Below are 17438 nucleotides of genomic sequence, written 5' to 3'. Positions count from 1 at the left end.
TTTTTTTTTTATAGTTATTTTTTGAAGTTTCGAGTATTAGAATAAAATTTTAGTTTGAAGAATAATGTTGATAATTAATTATTATTAATTTTTTAAATAAGGTCCTCGAGTGTACCCATAGTCGCTCACTAAAACTTGTCATGTACCATTACTCGATCAACACATGGCCCATAGTTGCTCAAAGACAATATCAATTAAACGATAAGTTTATTGATTTGGAAAATAATTTACGAATTATACTACTTTATTCTTTCATAATATAAAATTTCATGAATTTTAAAAATGTATTTAATAAGATATAGTTACAACAATTATTAAAAAATTTGACGTAACCTAAATTTAATCTAACGAATGAACGTTAAAGTAAAAAATGCCCGGCTATGCGCGATTTTGAAAACAGTCATTTAATTTAAGTTTATAATCTATTATAAAATAATTTGATACATGATATTTTAATATATTTGAATTCACAAATAATTATTTTTCAATAATAATAGTTTTAGTTGTAATTTTTTATTATAAAAAAACGCCTTAAACAGTTAAAGTGAGCGAGTAACAGTACTGAGCAGGTATAGGGGCTTTTACCTTATTTTTAAAATTCATGAAACTTTATATTATGATCATTATGAAAGATAAATTGATCTTGAAAAATTTCTTTCAACCGCAATTTTTCTAAGTTTTCTCTTGGGCGAGTCTAGGATTTTTCTTTGTTGATGATTATGAAAGAATAAAGTTATATAATTTATAAACGTCGGGCAAAAATAGCCGACAAGAATATTAAAAATTTTTTCGTAATTGTCTTGAGATAATAAGTATAAATTAATTGGTAATTTTATAAGACAAGGCTCTCAGGAATCAAATGAAATAATGCTAATAATAATAATAATAATAATAATAATAATAATAATAATAATAATAATAATAATAATAATAATAATAATAATAATAATAATAATAATAGTACATTTATTTGATATTGATAAATATAAATATACTCAAAATTTAATTAAATTCCTTCAAAGGTGATTTATTTATCGAGTGCAAGCTTCAAAAGTCAGCCTTCAAGGCAAATATATGAGTGATCGGGACTAGTTCCCTGGTCGGGTACTAGTCCTCTTACCTTAGATGAAAAAGAAAAAAAAATTTTAATTACAATTGTGATTTTCCGAATAACTCTCAGCTTCAAAATTAATATCATTTAAAATTAATTGACTTACGAACAATAAAAAAACAAATATTGATTTGAAATGAAAAAAAATATATATATTTTTAAATAATCGCGTTGTATTTTCATTGAAGATGCTTTGTATTCTTTAATTATCTGAAAAATCGATGATCGTATTAAATTACAAATCATTAACAAATAGTGTACGAATAATAATTATGTAGGTTGTAATAAAAATATAAATAAATAAACAAATATTAAATTTGTATCGTCAGTAATGATTTATTATTAATATTCTAATGAATAATGATATTAAATATTAATGAATATTACAAAAAAAAATTACAATTGACCTGATACGTGTACATAATTATAAAATAAACATACATTAATAATTCATCAATTAATCGCGTACTTCGCTAAAATACATAGGGTCATTAATTAAAAAAAGTAAACAAATATCCGATCGAGCCACTGGTAATAATTATTAACAGTATTATTATTTTTTAAACTTAGTAAGTAACTTTTGTTTTATAAACGATACTGAAAATAACAGACACCTGATATTGCTTTTTTTTTTTTTTATCAAATATTCTATTATTGGAAAAAAAAATATTTTAAAATACGCACCCAGAGATTTTTAAAAATCATATTAATGATTTTTAAAAAAATTGGAATTAATTTAAAAATAAAGAAATTATTAGCTTCTGGTAATTCAACTGTCATTTTTATAAACCACGTTATTAATAATAATTAATATGGATATTATTAGTAATAATTATACAGTAAAAAAAAGTTGTCAACTGATTAATTGTAGTTGTATTAAAGATTGTCTAAATCATTATGAAAATCAATCAAAAAATTATATACTAAATATAAAAAAATTTAATACCTGTCATAATACTAAAAATTTCGACGAATGTTTAACTGTATTTTTTACCTCACATAAATTTAAATGTAAAGTCAAAAATAATAATAAATAATTGTTATATAAATAATTTATTGTTACTTGGCATATGAATGTTAAATAATCTAATTGGTTGAAAAATATTTAACTAAAAAAAATAAAGTATCATTTAAATTATATAGTAGTAAAAAAAACTGTGATGAAAATGAATTAATAATATTAAAAATAATAACCGGCTCGGATCGGCATCCTGAGGTATATTTATATCATATTCGTCTTTAATTCAAGTGTAAAATTTCAGTCATTTGGGTATGTAGTATTTTACTATTACTGTATTTAAAAAAGCACCCACACATAAATCACATCCATACACACGCACGCACACAACATAAAAAAAAAAAGTAAAAAAAAGTTATGGAAGATATTTCTTATATGTACATTTTAATTTTTCCGAGGACTATACAACATTTATTTGTGTCTCTATCATTCATCATTATTTATAATTATCATTTTTTTTTCATCATTTGTAGCACTCATGGAATGCTTATTACCCAAGTGGCTGTTAAGAGTACCGCAAGATTTTAAAAACTAAATCTAACATTAAATAAGTAATTACTGTAATTAAATAAAATAAACACGACACAAATTAATTTAATACAAGTACATTAAGCAGGACAACCGGATACCGAAATAATTTTTTTTTTATTACACAGTAACATAAAAATGGCTGAATCAAATGGCAAGTTTGTGCGAACACGACATTAATTATGATAATAAATTTAAAATAAAAAAAAGTATTTATCAATAAATCTTAAATTCTATATAAACGGACACAAATAATTATTATGAGATCATTCGTGTCTTAATTATATATACAAATTATTTTCGACACTTATATGTCAATACCATTCGATTCGTTGCGATCGTTAAGCTAATTTATGTTTATTATGCAGTAGGCAATTATATCTTAGTTTATATTTAAATAAAATGACAATTTAAATGATATTGATAATTATTTAGTTCCAGCCAATCCGAGATACCTAATAATCATTTAATTTTTTTTAAAATTTAATAAGACATTATTAAATAATATTAAACAGCGCACGCGGTATGCAATAAATGCATTAATAAAGCGACAGGTACTGTCACACATAACAGTGATTATTTAAACTGTTATAGTTTTTAAATATACGTTTTATCAATGAATTCTATTTAATTATTGCTGCTGCACTGTTTAAATCATGACTTGCTTAATTGTTAATTATCATTAACCCTAATCGGTTGAACATGGGCCGTTTGTGTCCAAATATTCTACTGCAAAGTCTACATGCCTCCGCATTTTGATGACAATTTTTATTGAAAAAGGGATTTTCGCGGCGGGCAACAGCTCTATTGCATAGAACTCAAAAGAAGACCAACGAATTTATTCACACTTTTCTTTACAGAATAACATAGTTACACGGCGGCCGCTAATGACTCATGTTCAACGTTTACGGGTGCTGAAAACAACGACACCGGATTAGGGTTAAATGTGTTTGCAGTGTTTTTTCTTTTTCGACCTGTAAATATTTTTTAAACTAATAGGCTATAAATAATAATTAGAAATGTAAAAAAAAATAATAATTTAATTTTTTTTTACGGCTAATTCATTTTATTTTTCTAATAATTATTATCATTTTTTTAAAAATTTTTTCGACTAAAATAGTTCAAAAAATATTTACAGCTTTAAATAAATGCATGATATATATTTATTGGCAATGAAATAAATGAAAATTATCTTATTTATAAAAAAAAAAAAAAAAAATAGTATAAATTATCGACACAGCGTTGTAAAAATTTAAATTTGTCTATAAGAACATTTAAATAAAACTTAAAATTCTAAACAGAAATTAACTAAACACGAGTCAATAAACGTTAATTATAAGAAAACAAAAAAAAAATACAAATTAATAAAGACGAAACTAAAAAAATCTACAATAATTTTTTCATGTATTATACGCATTTAATACTGCGTAAAATAGTATTGTCATTAAAAAATATCGTATCTGTTATTAAATTAGTTTTTTTTAATCCTGGGTACATTTGGCAAGCGTGTTATTTTTTGTGTTAAACTCTGATATAATAATGAATATATTTATTTAATATTTATCATTTCATCAGAGATTTTAAATAAATGGCTACGAAAAAATAGCACGGAGTTTTCTCCAGCGCGAATCCCATGACAAATTATTACTGTTATTGATATTATTATTATTATTGAAGTTATTGTTATTATAATAATAATTATTATTTCTCAATAACGAAGGAGGTAATCCAAAATCAATGCCATTATCAAAAGTTTTATCGACGAATCTCATACGCGCTTCTTTGAATTTAATATCGTAATTAAATTCATTTAAATTAGTAGCATGTAAAATACGTACAGCTGATGATAATCTTAATTTACTGGTAGGTGAGCTGAACACTAGACGACGATTTTGACGATTATTTATGGTATTATTAATATAACCATTATTACATCTGCTGTTGGTGATTGATTGACGTTGATTGTTGTCCTGCGGTTGTTGTTGCTGCTGATGATGTTTTAGTTTTCGTGAATATTCCATTATTCGATATAACTTGGCCGTAGATCATTGACGATACGCCTGGGGTGCTATTCCATTACCAGGTGTCACATAATCACCAATCATCAGGCTCGGATTCACTGGGTAGTGTGATGTATTGCTGAGTACCAGCGATTGCTGGAAAGTAACACCAAGCTGTAGCCGCGAAAGACACAGATACGAATTTTATTTAGTATATTCTATGTCATTTTTATAATACCACCACCGTTATGACTGAGCTACTCTACCGCTTTTATTATTAATCCATTATTATTAACCCTAAGTAGGTACACTGTATTTTTCGAGACATGGTATGTGCACTGAGTCTTTTAGGGAACAGCCAAGTTTTAAGTTTCTAGGATTTGAAAAATCTTAAAAAAAATTATGGATTATTTCTTGAAGTGTCTAGCATATGGACCAGAAGTTACCAAAGTCAAAAGTTTAAAATTGTTGTTAACAAAAATTGAAGAATAATCGGAAAAACGAAATTTTTTTTTTTAATTCACGGTTCCTCTAAAGACTCAGTATACACACGCGGGGTTAATAATATCCTGGAATACGATTTATTTTATTTTTTTTTACTCAAAATGTTTAAATGATGGTTGTTTCGAAATTATCAAATGAAGCGCTTTAAGTTCAAGAATTTTTTGTAGATCACTTAAAAGCTCGACTTTTCAAAATTTTTTTTTTTTAATGAACTACAAATTGCTCAATAATTTTTAAAACATAATAATCGATTTCCTTGGTGCACCTTGATTAAATTTGTTTGAATAATTAAACATAAAAATTTAATAATTTCTAAAAGAAATTGAACTTTGGAGTGTAATTTTATAAATTCACTAAATCAATAGATTAATTATAATTTATTTGAATTAAAAATATTATGACGCAAATATCACACTAGTAACTTTATCTCAATAAAAATTCATCAATTTTTAACGAATCTTAATATCGATAGCAAGCAATTAAAAATAACTTTCTATCACTCAATAATTAATATCTAATAAAATATATTAAATGAATGAAAATCAAAATAATTGATAAATAAAATTTGTAACTATAAATTAATTAATAAATAATTTAATTAACAATGAGCAACCTGCAGTCACTATGTGACTGTCCAAATATCACTACTAAATTTATGAAATACACAGAAAAGAAGGATTTCTTGTTTGAGTTGTTCTAAATAAATTTTTGTTTTCAATTCACAATGCTAAAAATTTCTTGGGGTAAGTAACAATTTTCTTCAGGCGAGTAAAGATTTTTCGTGTCAATGAATCCTTTTTTTTCTGTGTACGTTCTTTTGGCTTTAAAAAGCTCCCTAAAACCAAAAGGGAGTATAAAAATATGTCATTCTGGAATAAGTAACGCGATATAAATAATATAGCTATATTCAGTGACATTCACTCATATTTAGTGACTGAATAATGAAAATATCAATTTATTTAAAGAAAATAAATACGATCGTCTTTTTTCCCGCGTAATTTAAATGTAATTCGAATGATATAGATAAATTTATTCATCTTAATACTTGGTAATAAATAAGAATTTCAACTATGAAAAGACACAAATTCAAGTCAAGACCTTTCTAACGATACCAAATTTAATAATATTAACTAATTCTATCATATAGATATGGCGGGAAGAAAATTTTCTTTATTCTCTTAATAATATAGATAATATAGATTATTATGATTTAAATGTATTAACTTAAATCTATAACTACGTGTTAAAATACTTGTATTTATAACTACTTTTATAACTACTAAAAGTATTAAAAAACACCAGATAGTATTACTGTTTTTGTAATTACTGTAAATATGTAAAAATATCTTACAAGCGGACAAGTATCTCGTCATGGATTGATAACGATTGTACTCGATACTTACAGTTGCCGGTGATGTGAACATATTTGGCGTAATACCGCCGCCAATGAGCTGTGCAGCCTGTGTACTTGTAGCCGTTCCACCAATTCTACCTCTCCCAGTGCTTGAAATCGAACCCGGGTGTATATTAGGTTGACCGCCTACCAAGCAAATTAAATATATAATTTTAAATATTTTAAAATATAAAATAAAAACTGGACGGGATTTAAATTAAAATATCATGCAGGATTTTAAATATAATAATAATAATGAATAAAATAATTGATTTAAATTAAACCAGTTAGTCATCTTCAAAGAGCCGTTTATTGACACGGATTCAGTCTTACAAATTTACAAAATATTATCACAACGGATTTTTGTTACTGAAATATTTACAAATTCTTCTGATAATACAGAGTGTTTTACGAAAAATATAAGTTTTTTAAATAATTATAAGTATCTGTTTTAAATAATTGGTTACTTTTTTTTTTATTTTTAAAATACACTCGATAAAATATATATATAGTACGCGATTTTTAGTAAAAAATTAAATGATTATTAGTTTATAATTTATATTTTTTTTTATACTGTGGTATATATGTATAAGAAAAAAAAAATAATCAACTAATTTTTACCACATTAATACATTATAAATATGAAATTAAATATAATAATTATTATAATAATAATTAAATATAATTGGATAATTAATTTTGAAATATTTGTAAAATTAAATCCTGTTGTCGAAACGATTTGTTAAATATGTATCATTCATTTCAATTATTAATTATTAAACTTTAACTAGCGTTGCTTAATTAATTTATTTTTTGTTTTCATTGTTTACAATTTAAATATAATTTCATCTCAACTTTGTTTCATCATTTTTATTTTCTTTTTTTTTGTTTTCAACTAATAATTAATAATATTAAATAATAAAATACATTGAGTATGAGTACACACTCGTACTACTTGTTACACAATTATTAAAGTATTGAGCCAATAATTAAAATTACAATTCATTTGATAAAACGTATTTTGAATCTTGATTTCAAACTATGGAAATTGACACGTAGAGTATTGCAAATAATGCAAATAAATTTTTTTTTTTTTTTTTACACTAGATCGAAGCCGTGAAATATAATAAAATTTAGTAATGTAATAATCGCTTACATAGAGTAATGATACAATGAGGGATCAAGCCAAACCTTACCTAGTGCTAGTAAATTACTGGGATTGACAGCTCCCGTATCCATTGAAACTTCACCTAGACCATTAACAGACATTCCATTGACCATATTAACAGCTTGTCGCGCGCCTTGAGCATCCAATGTTGTCCAATATGATTCACTAGGTGATGTGCTATTTAAACCAGCGGGCAATTGTGCCGCAGCCCCAGTGTATCTGAAGTAAGGATTTTTTAAGTCTAGTGTATTGCTGCTACTCTCGATATTCGTTCCTTCTAATTTTAAATCTATCGTAACATCATACGATTGTCTGAAATAATTATTTTTTATAATTAGTTTAATTACTCTTAAATATCATCCAACAAAACAGAAAATAAAAATAATTACTACCTTTTATTAGCTATCAAAATAACTTTTCCAGAAAGTAATTGTCCGCTTTTACAGAACAATGGATTTTCTAAGAGACATCGGACTTGGTACCAATGAGTAAGAGGTTCCGTTGGTGCTGTACTCAACCAAACTTGCTGAGTTGAACCAATAAATGCAACATCAAACCAAAATGCAAGACCGTGACATGTTCCACTCTCCAATATATGGAAATCGACGTCTATTTCTGTAATTTCATTAAATTTAGTTATTAATGGGTTATTTTGTAATTTATTACTACTCATTAGCATAAAATACTAGGAATAATAATGAGATAAAGATAAATAAAATAAAATATATTAACCTATTTTATGTAAATCAGTCTCGTCAGCAGTTTGGAAGTCAACAACGTGTCTGACAGATTTAGCCATACAAATACGTATGTCAAATGTGTCGACAATAGGCTGTCGGAAGTACTCTTTGATCGCGTTATTCCGTAATGATGACAAGTCAACACCATGGAAACACGTTTGGTACCAAAAGTTTGCTTTATTAAACTGTTCCATGTAAAGTGTTTCATCAGAGAACGGAGCTATGTGAAGGTCACCGCGCGAAGGGAACATTCTTCCACCTGTTGTACATATAAAAATAAATAAATAAACATAATACTTAATATAATATATTCAAGTTTATTTAAATATATCGTCATGTTTGTATTTATTACCTGGCACTAGCCATTTTTTAGCATGTAAATAAGTCTCAAGCATTCTCTCGTTGTACAGCATGTAACCCATGGGTTCACTGACAATACAATCGACGCGTTCCGGCAGTTCAATTTCTTCAATTTTACCAGCAATTACAACTATTTTATCTGATAGATTGTTTGCGGCGACAAGAAGTTCCGCATGATTAGCCATATTACTAGCCTCGACAGCGTATACTTTTTTAGCACCAGCTTGGACTGCAAAGAATGATAATATTCCAGATCCGGCACCTACGTCTAGCACAACTTTGTCTTTAAAGTCTGACAAGTTTCCAAGAATAGCACGCTGATATGTGCTTGTTCTAATGTAATCTTGCATCATGTTTTGTTGCTGTGATAAATAGCCATAGAATTGAAAATACTGCATCGCTGATAAGTCTTCTGTTCTCTCATTAAAAGCAGACATGCCTTTTCCATTTTTTAGTTTTAGCACTTGGGAATGGAAGTTTCGGAAATCTGTGCATAATTTATTCAACCCATTAATTTAAATAACAAGTAATTACGATACACTATAAAACTTTTACGATATAATAATGATGTGTTTATTTTAAGTATTAGAAAAAATGCTACTGTTCATTTATATAGTTGTCAAGATTATCTTATACATTTATATATTTTACATTATTATTAACTGAGAATAACAATAAAGATCTAATTGTTCGCACGCAATTCTAGAATTTATACTTCAATATTTTTCATCATACTCTTTCAATAATTTTTTAAAAATATGAATTCTGTTTTCAGTTTCAATGTCATCAGGAAGCTGACTATACCAGTTAAACCCTAAATATATGATTGATTTTTCTCCAGTGTGTGTTTGTTTTATTTATTTCTAAATGGTTACTTTGTCTTGTATTATAGTGATGTTGGTTTTTTATCAGTCGTACATGTTCAGTTAAATAACGGAGTTAAATTACAGATTTTTATAAGTAATTAAAATTTATTTAATTATTTAATTTATAAATAAAGTTTAAATACTTAAATAAATTTTAATGGCACAAACAAGTTTTAACTTTTGGTATTGATTAAATAAATTACCTGGTTCATTTGAAAATGTAATAAGTAGACTCTCAGCATCTAAAGTAAATACATAACTTCTAGTAGCAACTCGCGAGCATTCAGTAGTATGTGTTATGGGAAATTCCAATAATTGTTTTGGCTCTTTTTCAGTAAAGTCTTCTGTAATTAAATTTTAAAATAAAAAAATTTATATAAACTGTGTATTAAAAAAGTCATAAAAATATTCATTTTCTCTGGAAATAAAACATTCAACCGTTGATACAAAGGAACCATTACTTCCACCTGCTTTTATGAAAATAATTAATATTGATTTTTATCAGCATCAATAAAAATAGCAAAGAAAAATTTAAAAATAAAAACGGGAAATAAATAATATGAAATAAAATCAGTAAAATAAATGTAATGAAGTAAAGAAATAATTAAAGTAATTTATGATAATTATTGGAGCGTCTAATTTTAAGTGTGGTTAGGTCGCGTCGTTCCAACATTGATACACACACACAGATACAAGCATCACCTCGAGATATTGATCGTATTGGATATAAGTAATAAATAAATACCTGATAATAATTCAATGCTGAGTCCTTGAGGATCATAGTTAATGTTAAGTGTAACCGGTCTGTTGTATTTCGGCGTTGACTGTCCATTGTTTGACAAAGTAGAGACTGTCACCGCGCGAAACGCCTTCGCCATTTTTATATAGACACCGCGTGCGTTTTTCTGCGCTCCAGTCTTTCTTTCTTTCGCGGCGTTTTTTTATTTTTATATCTAACAACGTTTTTTTTCACTTACTTTTATTCTTCCTTTGTTGCTGATACTTTTGTTACACACACGCACACTGCTGCTTTACCGGCGTTACTAATCCTATTAATTACTAGTTATAAATATATATGTATATATAATAATTATTACTCTTAGTCTTAGTCTTATTATTATTATTATTTATGTAAATTTAATAAATTAAAAAAATACTGATAACCAACGATTATTATTTAATAATTATAATAATAATAAAGTATTGTCGTTACTGTCTGTTCAAATAAAATGATGTGTATGTTGATGATTGAAATAGGAATTAAAATGGAGCCGAACAAAATTTTAATAAAGACAAGATCGTATGATTTTCGGAGTTCGGACCACCGACCGACCAACCACCCCCGGCGTGCTTTGCACACGCGCACGTTGTTATCCCTTCTCTTAACGCTGTTCTTTCCCTTTACTGTACCCTATTTCTCTACGTCCTATATCTTCTGTCCTCTACCTCCTATACTATACTATTTAACTTTTGGTTATGCGTGTGCTTGCTTTTCCTACCCCACTCTTACAACTTACACTGGGTTCGCTGTTCGCTGTTCGCTCGGTTCCTTTATTGTTTGCTTTCTCTTACTTTAACTACGTTATGGAATTTATCCTTGTCAGTTTTAGTTGTATGCTCAATTCACAAGTTAAAGCCCGGATGGATCATGGAGCAGATAGGACCCGGACGCTGATCATCGACTCAGAAACACTCAGGAACTTGCTTGCTTCTCATTTAGTATTTTATTTTTTATTTTTATTATGAGTCAATGTAGCGGACATGAAATAATTTATAAATTTTAAATAAATAAATCCAAATTATGAAAGTGAAATTAATGCGCGTAAGGATTTTACATTTATCTAAATACGCATTTTTAAATTTTTACTCTACTTACATTTTATTCATTTATAAAATTTAAAAATTTGCCAATTGTTAGCCAAATTCATGAGTGAATATAGCAGACATCAGACCAATTTTTAATTATTAATAAATCGACTAAATAATTAATAAAATAAAATTTTAAAAAATGCGCATTTACAAAATTTTGAAGTTAATAAGAGCATTTTTTATTTTTTTAATTATTTACTCTATTTATTTGTAATTTTATATTTTGTTTATCTGCTACATTCACACTCTTACCAAATTCACACTCATGTTTTTAACGAGTGTGAATGTAGCAGACAGTCAAATTTAAAATTATAAATAAATAGAATAAATAATTTAAAAAATAATATGTTGAAAAAATGCACTCATTAATTTTTTAAATGTGCATTTTTTAAATTGTCTTTTTTATTTATTATTTACTCTATTTATTTATAATTTTAAATTTGTCTGATGTCTGATACACTCACACTCATTTATTTTTATTACACTTTTATAAAAACTTTGTCTTTTTTTTTCTTTTATTTACAATTACTTTCTATTCATATATTTATTATGACAGATGATAAATTTAAATTATAGGAGGAACAATACAGTAAATTAACCTTGAGACCCCGGGAAACTATATATTATTATTATTTAAATTATATGTTATGACATTACGTATTTAGTCGTTACATAAATGTTTTTTTTTTTATTTTTCTTTTAGAATTTTAATTAGTGTTTTTAAATAAAAAACAACTATCAATATTTATTTTCATTGAATAATTATAAAACTATTTTAATTATATATGAATTATTAATTGATTACTGTAATTAATTCTTAATTAAAAGTGCGATAAAAATTGAATGTAACATAAATTTTTTAAATAAGCGCGCGCTTTTTATATTAGATCGTGTTTAAAGACGATTGGTGATTGGCTGAAAAAAATAATTCTTTTACTTAGCGAATAAAAATGTAAATTTTCAGCGCATGCGCATGCGAGTAAAAGACTAATGCGCCATTTTGAATAATCGAGCGTCATGAAATCATGATAATTTATCCGGCTTTATAAAATACGTAAACAACAAAGAATATATACGTATATATTTTAGTATTTTGATATATATTATCATTATTTAAGGGATTTTTTAAAAATATTTATAATAATTAGTGTATTGTAATTTAAATTTCTTTGTTGTGACAAATAGGTTAAAAACGGTGGGAAAGTTATTTTTGAATAATTATTTATAGTTTTAAAGTTTTCACATAAAATTTTTTTTTTCTTTTACTGGGAGTTTATTTTTTACTTTGGTTATGTCTACGCGTCATCATTGTGTTGATTATTTAATTTGTCACATACGTTTAAGAAATATTGACTTAAAATTTATTAAATAACATATTTTATATTTACCAAACGTTTGAAAATATATATTTTTAAATTATTTTATTAAATTTTCTGACAAAACAACAAAATGCTCATAATTAAAAGTTTATTTTTGGAAGCAGTCAATAGGCCGATTATTTATCAGTCAATAGTATCATTTATTTTTGTATTGTTTACATCATTATTATTTTTATATCTCAATAATATACAACCTGCTTATTATATTGACGAAGCTTTTCATGTTCCTCAAACCCAAAAGTATTGCAATGGCTCCTTTCTGGAGGTAAATATAATTATATTTTATTATAATTATTTATATAACAATATTTTATACATAAATTTGTTTTACAGTGGGACAAAAAGATCACGACACTTCCTGGTCTTTATATATTATCAGCAATATTATTAGCACCATTTAATTTATGTATGACAGTATATTTACGTGGTATTAATTTAATTGGTACCTTTATTAATTTGTATCTTATATACCAAATATTGAGTACAAAAAAATGGGTACAAAAATGTAAAGCTGAAAATAAATCTTGGTTACCGTTGATGGTGTCCTTAAGTATAACATTATTACCGCCATTATATTTTTGGCATTTTCTTTATTACACTGATGTCTTATCAGTCAATTTAGTCTTGACTATGTTTTTACTACATCACCGCCAATGTTATAAATACTCTGCAATCGTAGGTAAGTGAAATGTAACTGAAAGTGACCCAAAAAAAAACCGACTTTTATGTTTTCGAGTTTCATATAAAAATTTGATGATACTAAAGTTAGCCGACATCTAATAATTTTTGAATTTTTTTTTTAATGATAAATTCTAAAAAAAAAAAGTTTTTGAAAAAATTGCACTTATAGTTTTTTCAATTCTCTACATGTGCATATTTTTATTTATTATTTTTCTGTAATTGATTTATTGAAAAAAAAATTCGAATTGTTAATTGTCTGTTAACTGGATCATGAAAATTTGGTAGTTTAACATGATACTGAAGTTAGCCGAAGTCTAATCATTTTTTAACTTTTTTAAAAACGATAAATTATAAAAAAAAATATTTGAAAAAATTGCACCTGTAGCTTCTTTATTTTTCTACATGCGCATATTTTTATTATTATTTTTGTATAATGATTTGTTTCAAAAAGATTTGTTGAATTTCCAAATTTCTTGAGCGACCACTTACAAATTTTTTATCGAGTTGATTTTTAGAGGATTCTTAAAAAATAAACTAAAAAGTTTTCATATGAGACTCGAAACAAAAATAGTTTTTTTGTGCTACTCTAGTAACTATAGATAATTTATTTTTGTAACTTAGCTAATTTTTAACAATAATTAATTTTTTCGGACTTTTTTTCAAAACTGTAAATAACAAATAAATATTTTTAAAAATTACACCTGTAGTTTTTTAAATTTTTTACTTGTGCATATTAAAACTTTTTTTTATTATAATTTGTTGAAAAAGAAATCCTAGTTTTTAATTGCCTGTTATCTTCAATATCATATTTTATCTACTCATTAAATAAAAAATATTTAATTACTTTTTAAATAATTACTAAAACATTATTAACTCAATTATTCATTAAATAGTTTATTTTATTAATAGTTTTATGAAATTACTTAAATATAATTATTTGTTTTTATTAAAATTTATTTATTATTCTGAAAATTAATTGGAGTTACAGAATTATCATTTAAATATTTAAAAAAAATTGATATAATTAAAGTAAATAATTTATTTTAGGTGCCTTAGCAATTTTCGTAAGACAAACAAATGTCATATGGCTGATAATATTAATAGGCGAAAGAATATTGACAATAATTGAAGCAGAAACACCGCAAAGTATATCAGCATTGCGAGATCGAGGTATTTACGGAACATCAATTCACGCAAGGGTGAGTAAACTTAATAAATAAACAGTAATAATTATAAATGAAAACAAGAGATTAAGTAATTATCTTACAGTTAATCTGGAATAATGTTAGACATTACATCCAACGTGGGATTCGTCCATTTGCATCATTTGTAATGGATATAATCTCCCACTTGAAGTATCAATCAGTAGTAGTACTATTGTTCGTAGTATTTATCATTTGGAATAGAGGTATCGTGTTAGGAGATCGCAAGGCTCATGTACCGACAATTCATCTGCCTCAGTTATTTTATTTCTCTATTTTTACTTCGGGATTCGCTTGGCCCTACATGCTGCCTCATGTCAAGTCATACATCCAATGGATTTACAAACACTGGATCATCACAAGCTTATGTTTATTAATAATGACTGTTATCGTCCATAGTAATACGTTGGTACATCCGTATTTATTAGCTGATAATAGGCATTACGTTTTTTACATGTGGAACAAATTTATGGGACGTTATCATTTAGCCAAATATATTCTGATACCTTTTTATGGATTTTCTGTCTATGCTACAGTAATGTGTCTACAGGATATGAGATATTTGTCAAAAGTATTATACGCTGGATGTATTTCCGCTGTTTTAATACCCCAACTATTATTAGAACCTCGTTATTTTATAATACCATATATATTAATACGTTTAAATTTCCAAGAACCAAAATTATGGCAAATGTCATTGGAATTAATAACGACTTTAATTATTAACTTTGTACAATTTTATATATTTGTTACGAAAACGTTTTATTGGACAGACCAAGAAGGTCCTCAACGATTATCATGGTGATGAATTATATATATGTTTAAATATTTATAACAGCTATTTTAAATAGTTTAATAGATTTAAATTCAAAAATATATATAAATTTATTTAAGTAATTATAAATTGTTTAAGTAATTTAATATTTGAAATCTTGTTTTACGTTAGACTTCTTTAGACGCTAACAGTACAAATAGATTATGTCAAGTCGTGTTTGTAATTTAATCTGTCTGCACTTGAAGAGCTTAGAGAAAAAGTTTCAATGTCAGGAACGATAGAATCTTTTGATAATTTAATTATTTAATTGACATATGTTTTTAAAAGTTTAAAAACTTTTATACATAAAAAAAGAACTATCGGGTATTTAAATTTTACATTTTTTTTTCTTTTATTAAATCTTAAAGCCATTCTCAGACAGTGCCCCTCACTTTTTTAAAATATTAAATGACTTTCAATTGTAATGGTATTAAAATTTTGATAATTAGTTAAAAAAAAGTTTATGCATTAATTGAAAAAAGGACAACAGAAACACAGATTTAAAAAAAATTTATTTACTTGATATTATTTTAGGAGTTAAACGAAATTTGGAAAATAAATTTCAGTAAAATTTTTATGTCAGTTTTATAATTCGAATTTAAAAATTTTGTAGGCTCGAAATTTACTCAACAAATTTCGTTTAACTCCTAATTAATAACAATTGTAAGTAATTTTTTTAAAAATCTATATCGGCAAAATTTTTTTCAATTAATGCTTTAATTTTTTTGAAATTAATTAATAAAATTTAAATACGCTTATGACAGTCATTTAAATTTTAAAAAAAGTGGGGGAACTGTGAATGCCCTTAAATTATTTAAATATTTTTATATTTATACGTCACAGCCGTTTAAATTCGTAAGATTGCCAAAATTATTCTATGACTGATGAGTTATATAAATATATATATATATATATTTGAGAAATATATTAATATTATTATAGGAATAGGGTAAAGTGACAAAAAAAATTAAGAAAGAGTATAATTGTTTATTATAACTAAGCGAGATCTTATATTTCAATATTTTACACTTAATTATTAAAACAAGTTGAATCTTAATAATTATAATCACTTTTTTTTACTCTAATTATTGAATGTATAATTAAATATAAGAATAAGTAACATTGCAGTATACACTTTTGTGTATTATACAAATATAATACATTATTTTGTTTATCGTATTTTATACTCGTCATTTAGATTAAAATTAAAAATCATAAAAAAAAATAAAGTAACAAATTAATAATCATTAATTATTATTACATAATTAAATAATAAGTGAATTTATTAATTTGCATTTTTGTGCATATAACAACTTTTTTTTTTTTTTTTTAGTTTTAATTAAATATTAAAATTAATTTAATTGCAGTATAAATATTTTTATTACTCGGTATTGTCTCCCAATTGAATCCACTATCCTGTGATTTTTATTTATTTATTATTTTAATAATAAATTTAATTTACAACTAATTCTTATTATAAAATCTTATAGTTGTGCAAGGGACTCGATATGCATATGCTACAATTAAATATGCAAATATGCATTTTATTTTAAAAATGCTTTACGTAACAATGCGTATTCAATTTCTAAGCTCCATTATTTATTTATTGCTTTATTTTTATCATTTTTATTAATACCATTATTTTTATTTATATTCATCATAAGTATTTTTTTTTTTTATTATTATTTTTTTTTTTAAAGTCTTAATAGTAACTAGAGTTTAAAAAATTGAAATTTTTTTTTTTATTAAAAATTATTGAAATTTTTAAATATTTAATACTAAAAATTTTTAAATTACTGACAAAA

General features: G+C 25.2%; 2 protein-coding genes across 3 annotated transcripts; one reads left to right on the top strand and one right to left on the bottom strand.

The window, feature by feature from the left end:
• Positions 1-1506: 1506 nt before the first annotated feature.
• Positions 1507-11119, bottom strand: LOC103568570 (histone-arginine methyltransferase CARMER). Of its 2 annotated transcripts, none has more exons than XM_008545497.3 (8): positions 10434-11119; positions 9892-10032; positions 8815-9309; positions 8455-8721; positions 8115-8337; positions 7751-8034; positions 6565-6701; positions 1507-4831 (listed from the first exon to the last, which is right to left on the bottom strand). In XM_008545497.3, the coding sequence occupies exons 1-8, from the start codon at positions 10564-10566 to the stop codon at positions 4703-4705; spliced, it is 1809 nt and encodes a 602-aa protein (XP_008543719.1). In that variant the 5' UTR covers positions 10567-11119; the 3' UTR covers positions 1507-4702. The 2 variants fall into 2 exon arrangements, with proteins under 2 accessions (XP_008543719.1, XP_008543720.1); XM_008545498.3 differs by having other exon boundaries at positions 1507-4813.
• Positions 11120-12551: 1432 nt separating this feature from the next.
• Positions 12552-17318, top strand: LOC103568569 (putative Dol-P-Glc:Glc(2)Man(9)GlcNAc(2)-PP-Dol alpha-1,2-glucosyltransferase). The gene is made up of 4 exons (XM_053737452.1): positions 12552-13201; positions 13270-13615; positions 14665-14816; positions 14887-17318. The coding sequence occupies exons 1-4, from the start codon at positions 13007-13009 to the stop codon at positions 15622-15624; spliced, it is 1431 nt and encodes a 476-aa protein (XP_053593427.1). The 5' UTR covers positions 12552-13006; the 3' UTR covers positions 15625-17318.
• Positions 17319-17438: the final 120 nt, after the last annotated feature.

The sequence above is a fragment of the Microplitis demolitor genome, chromosome 3, assembly GCF_026212275.2.
Source record: "Microplitis demolitor isolate Queensland-Clemson2020A chromosome 3, iyMicDemo2.1a, whole genome shotgun sequence".
NCBI classification, from domain to species: Eukaryota; Metazoa; Arthropoda; class Insecta; order Hymenoptera; family Braconidae; genus Microplitis; species Microplitis demolitor.
This window is presented reverse-complemented; position numbering and strand designations above follow the sequence as displayed.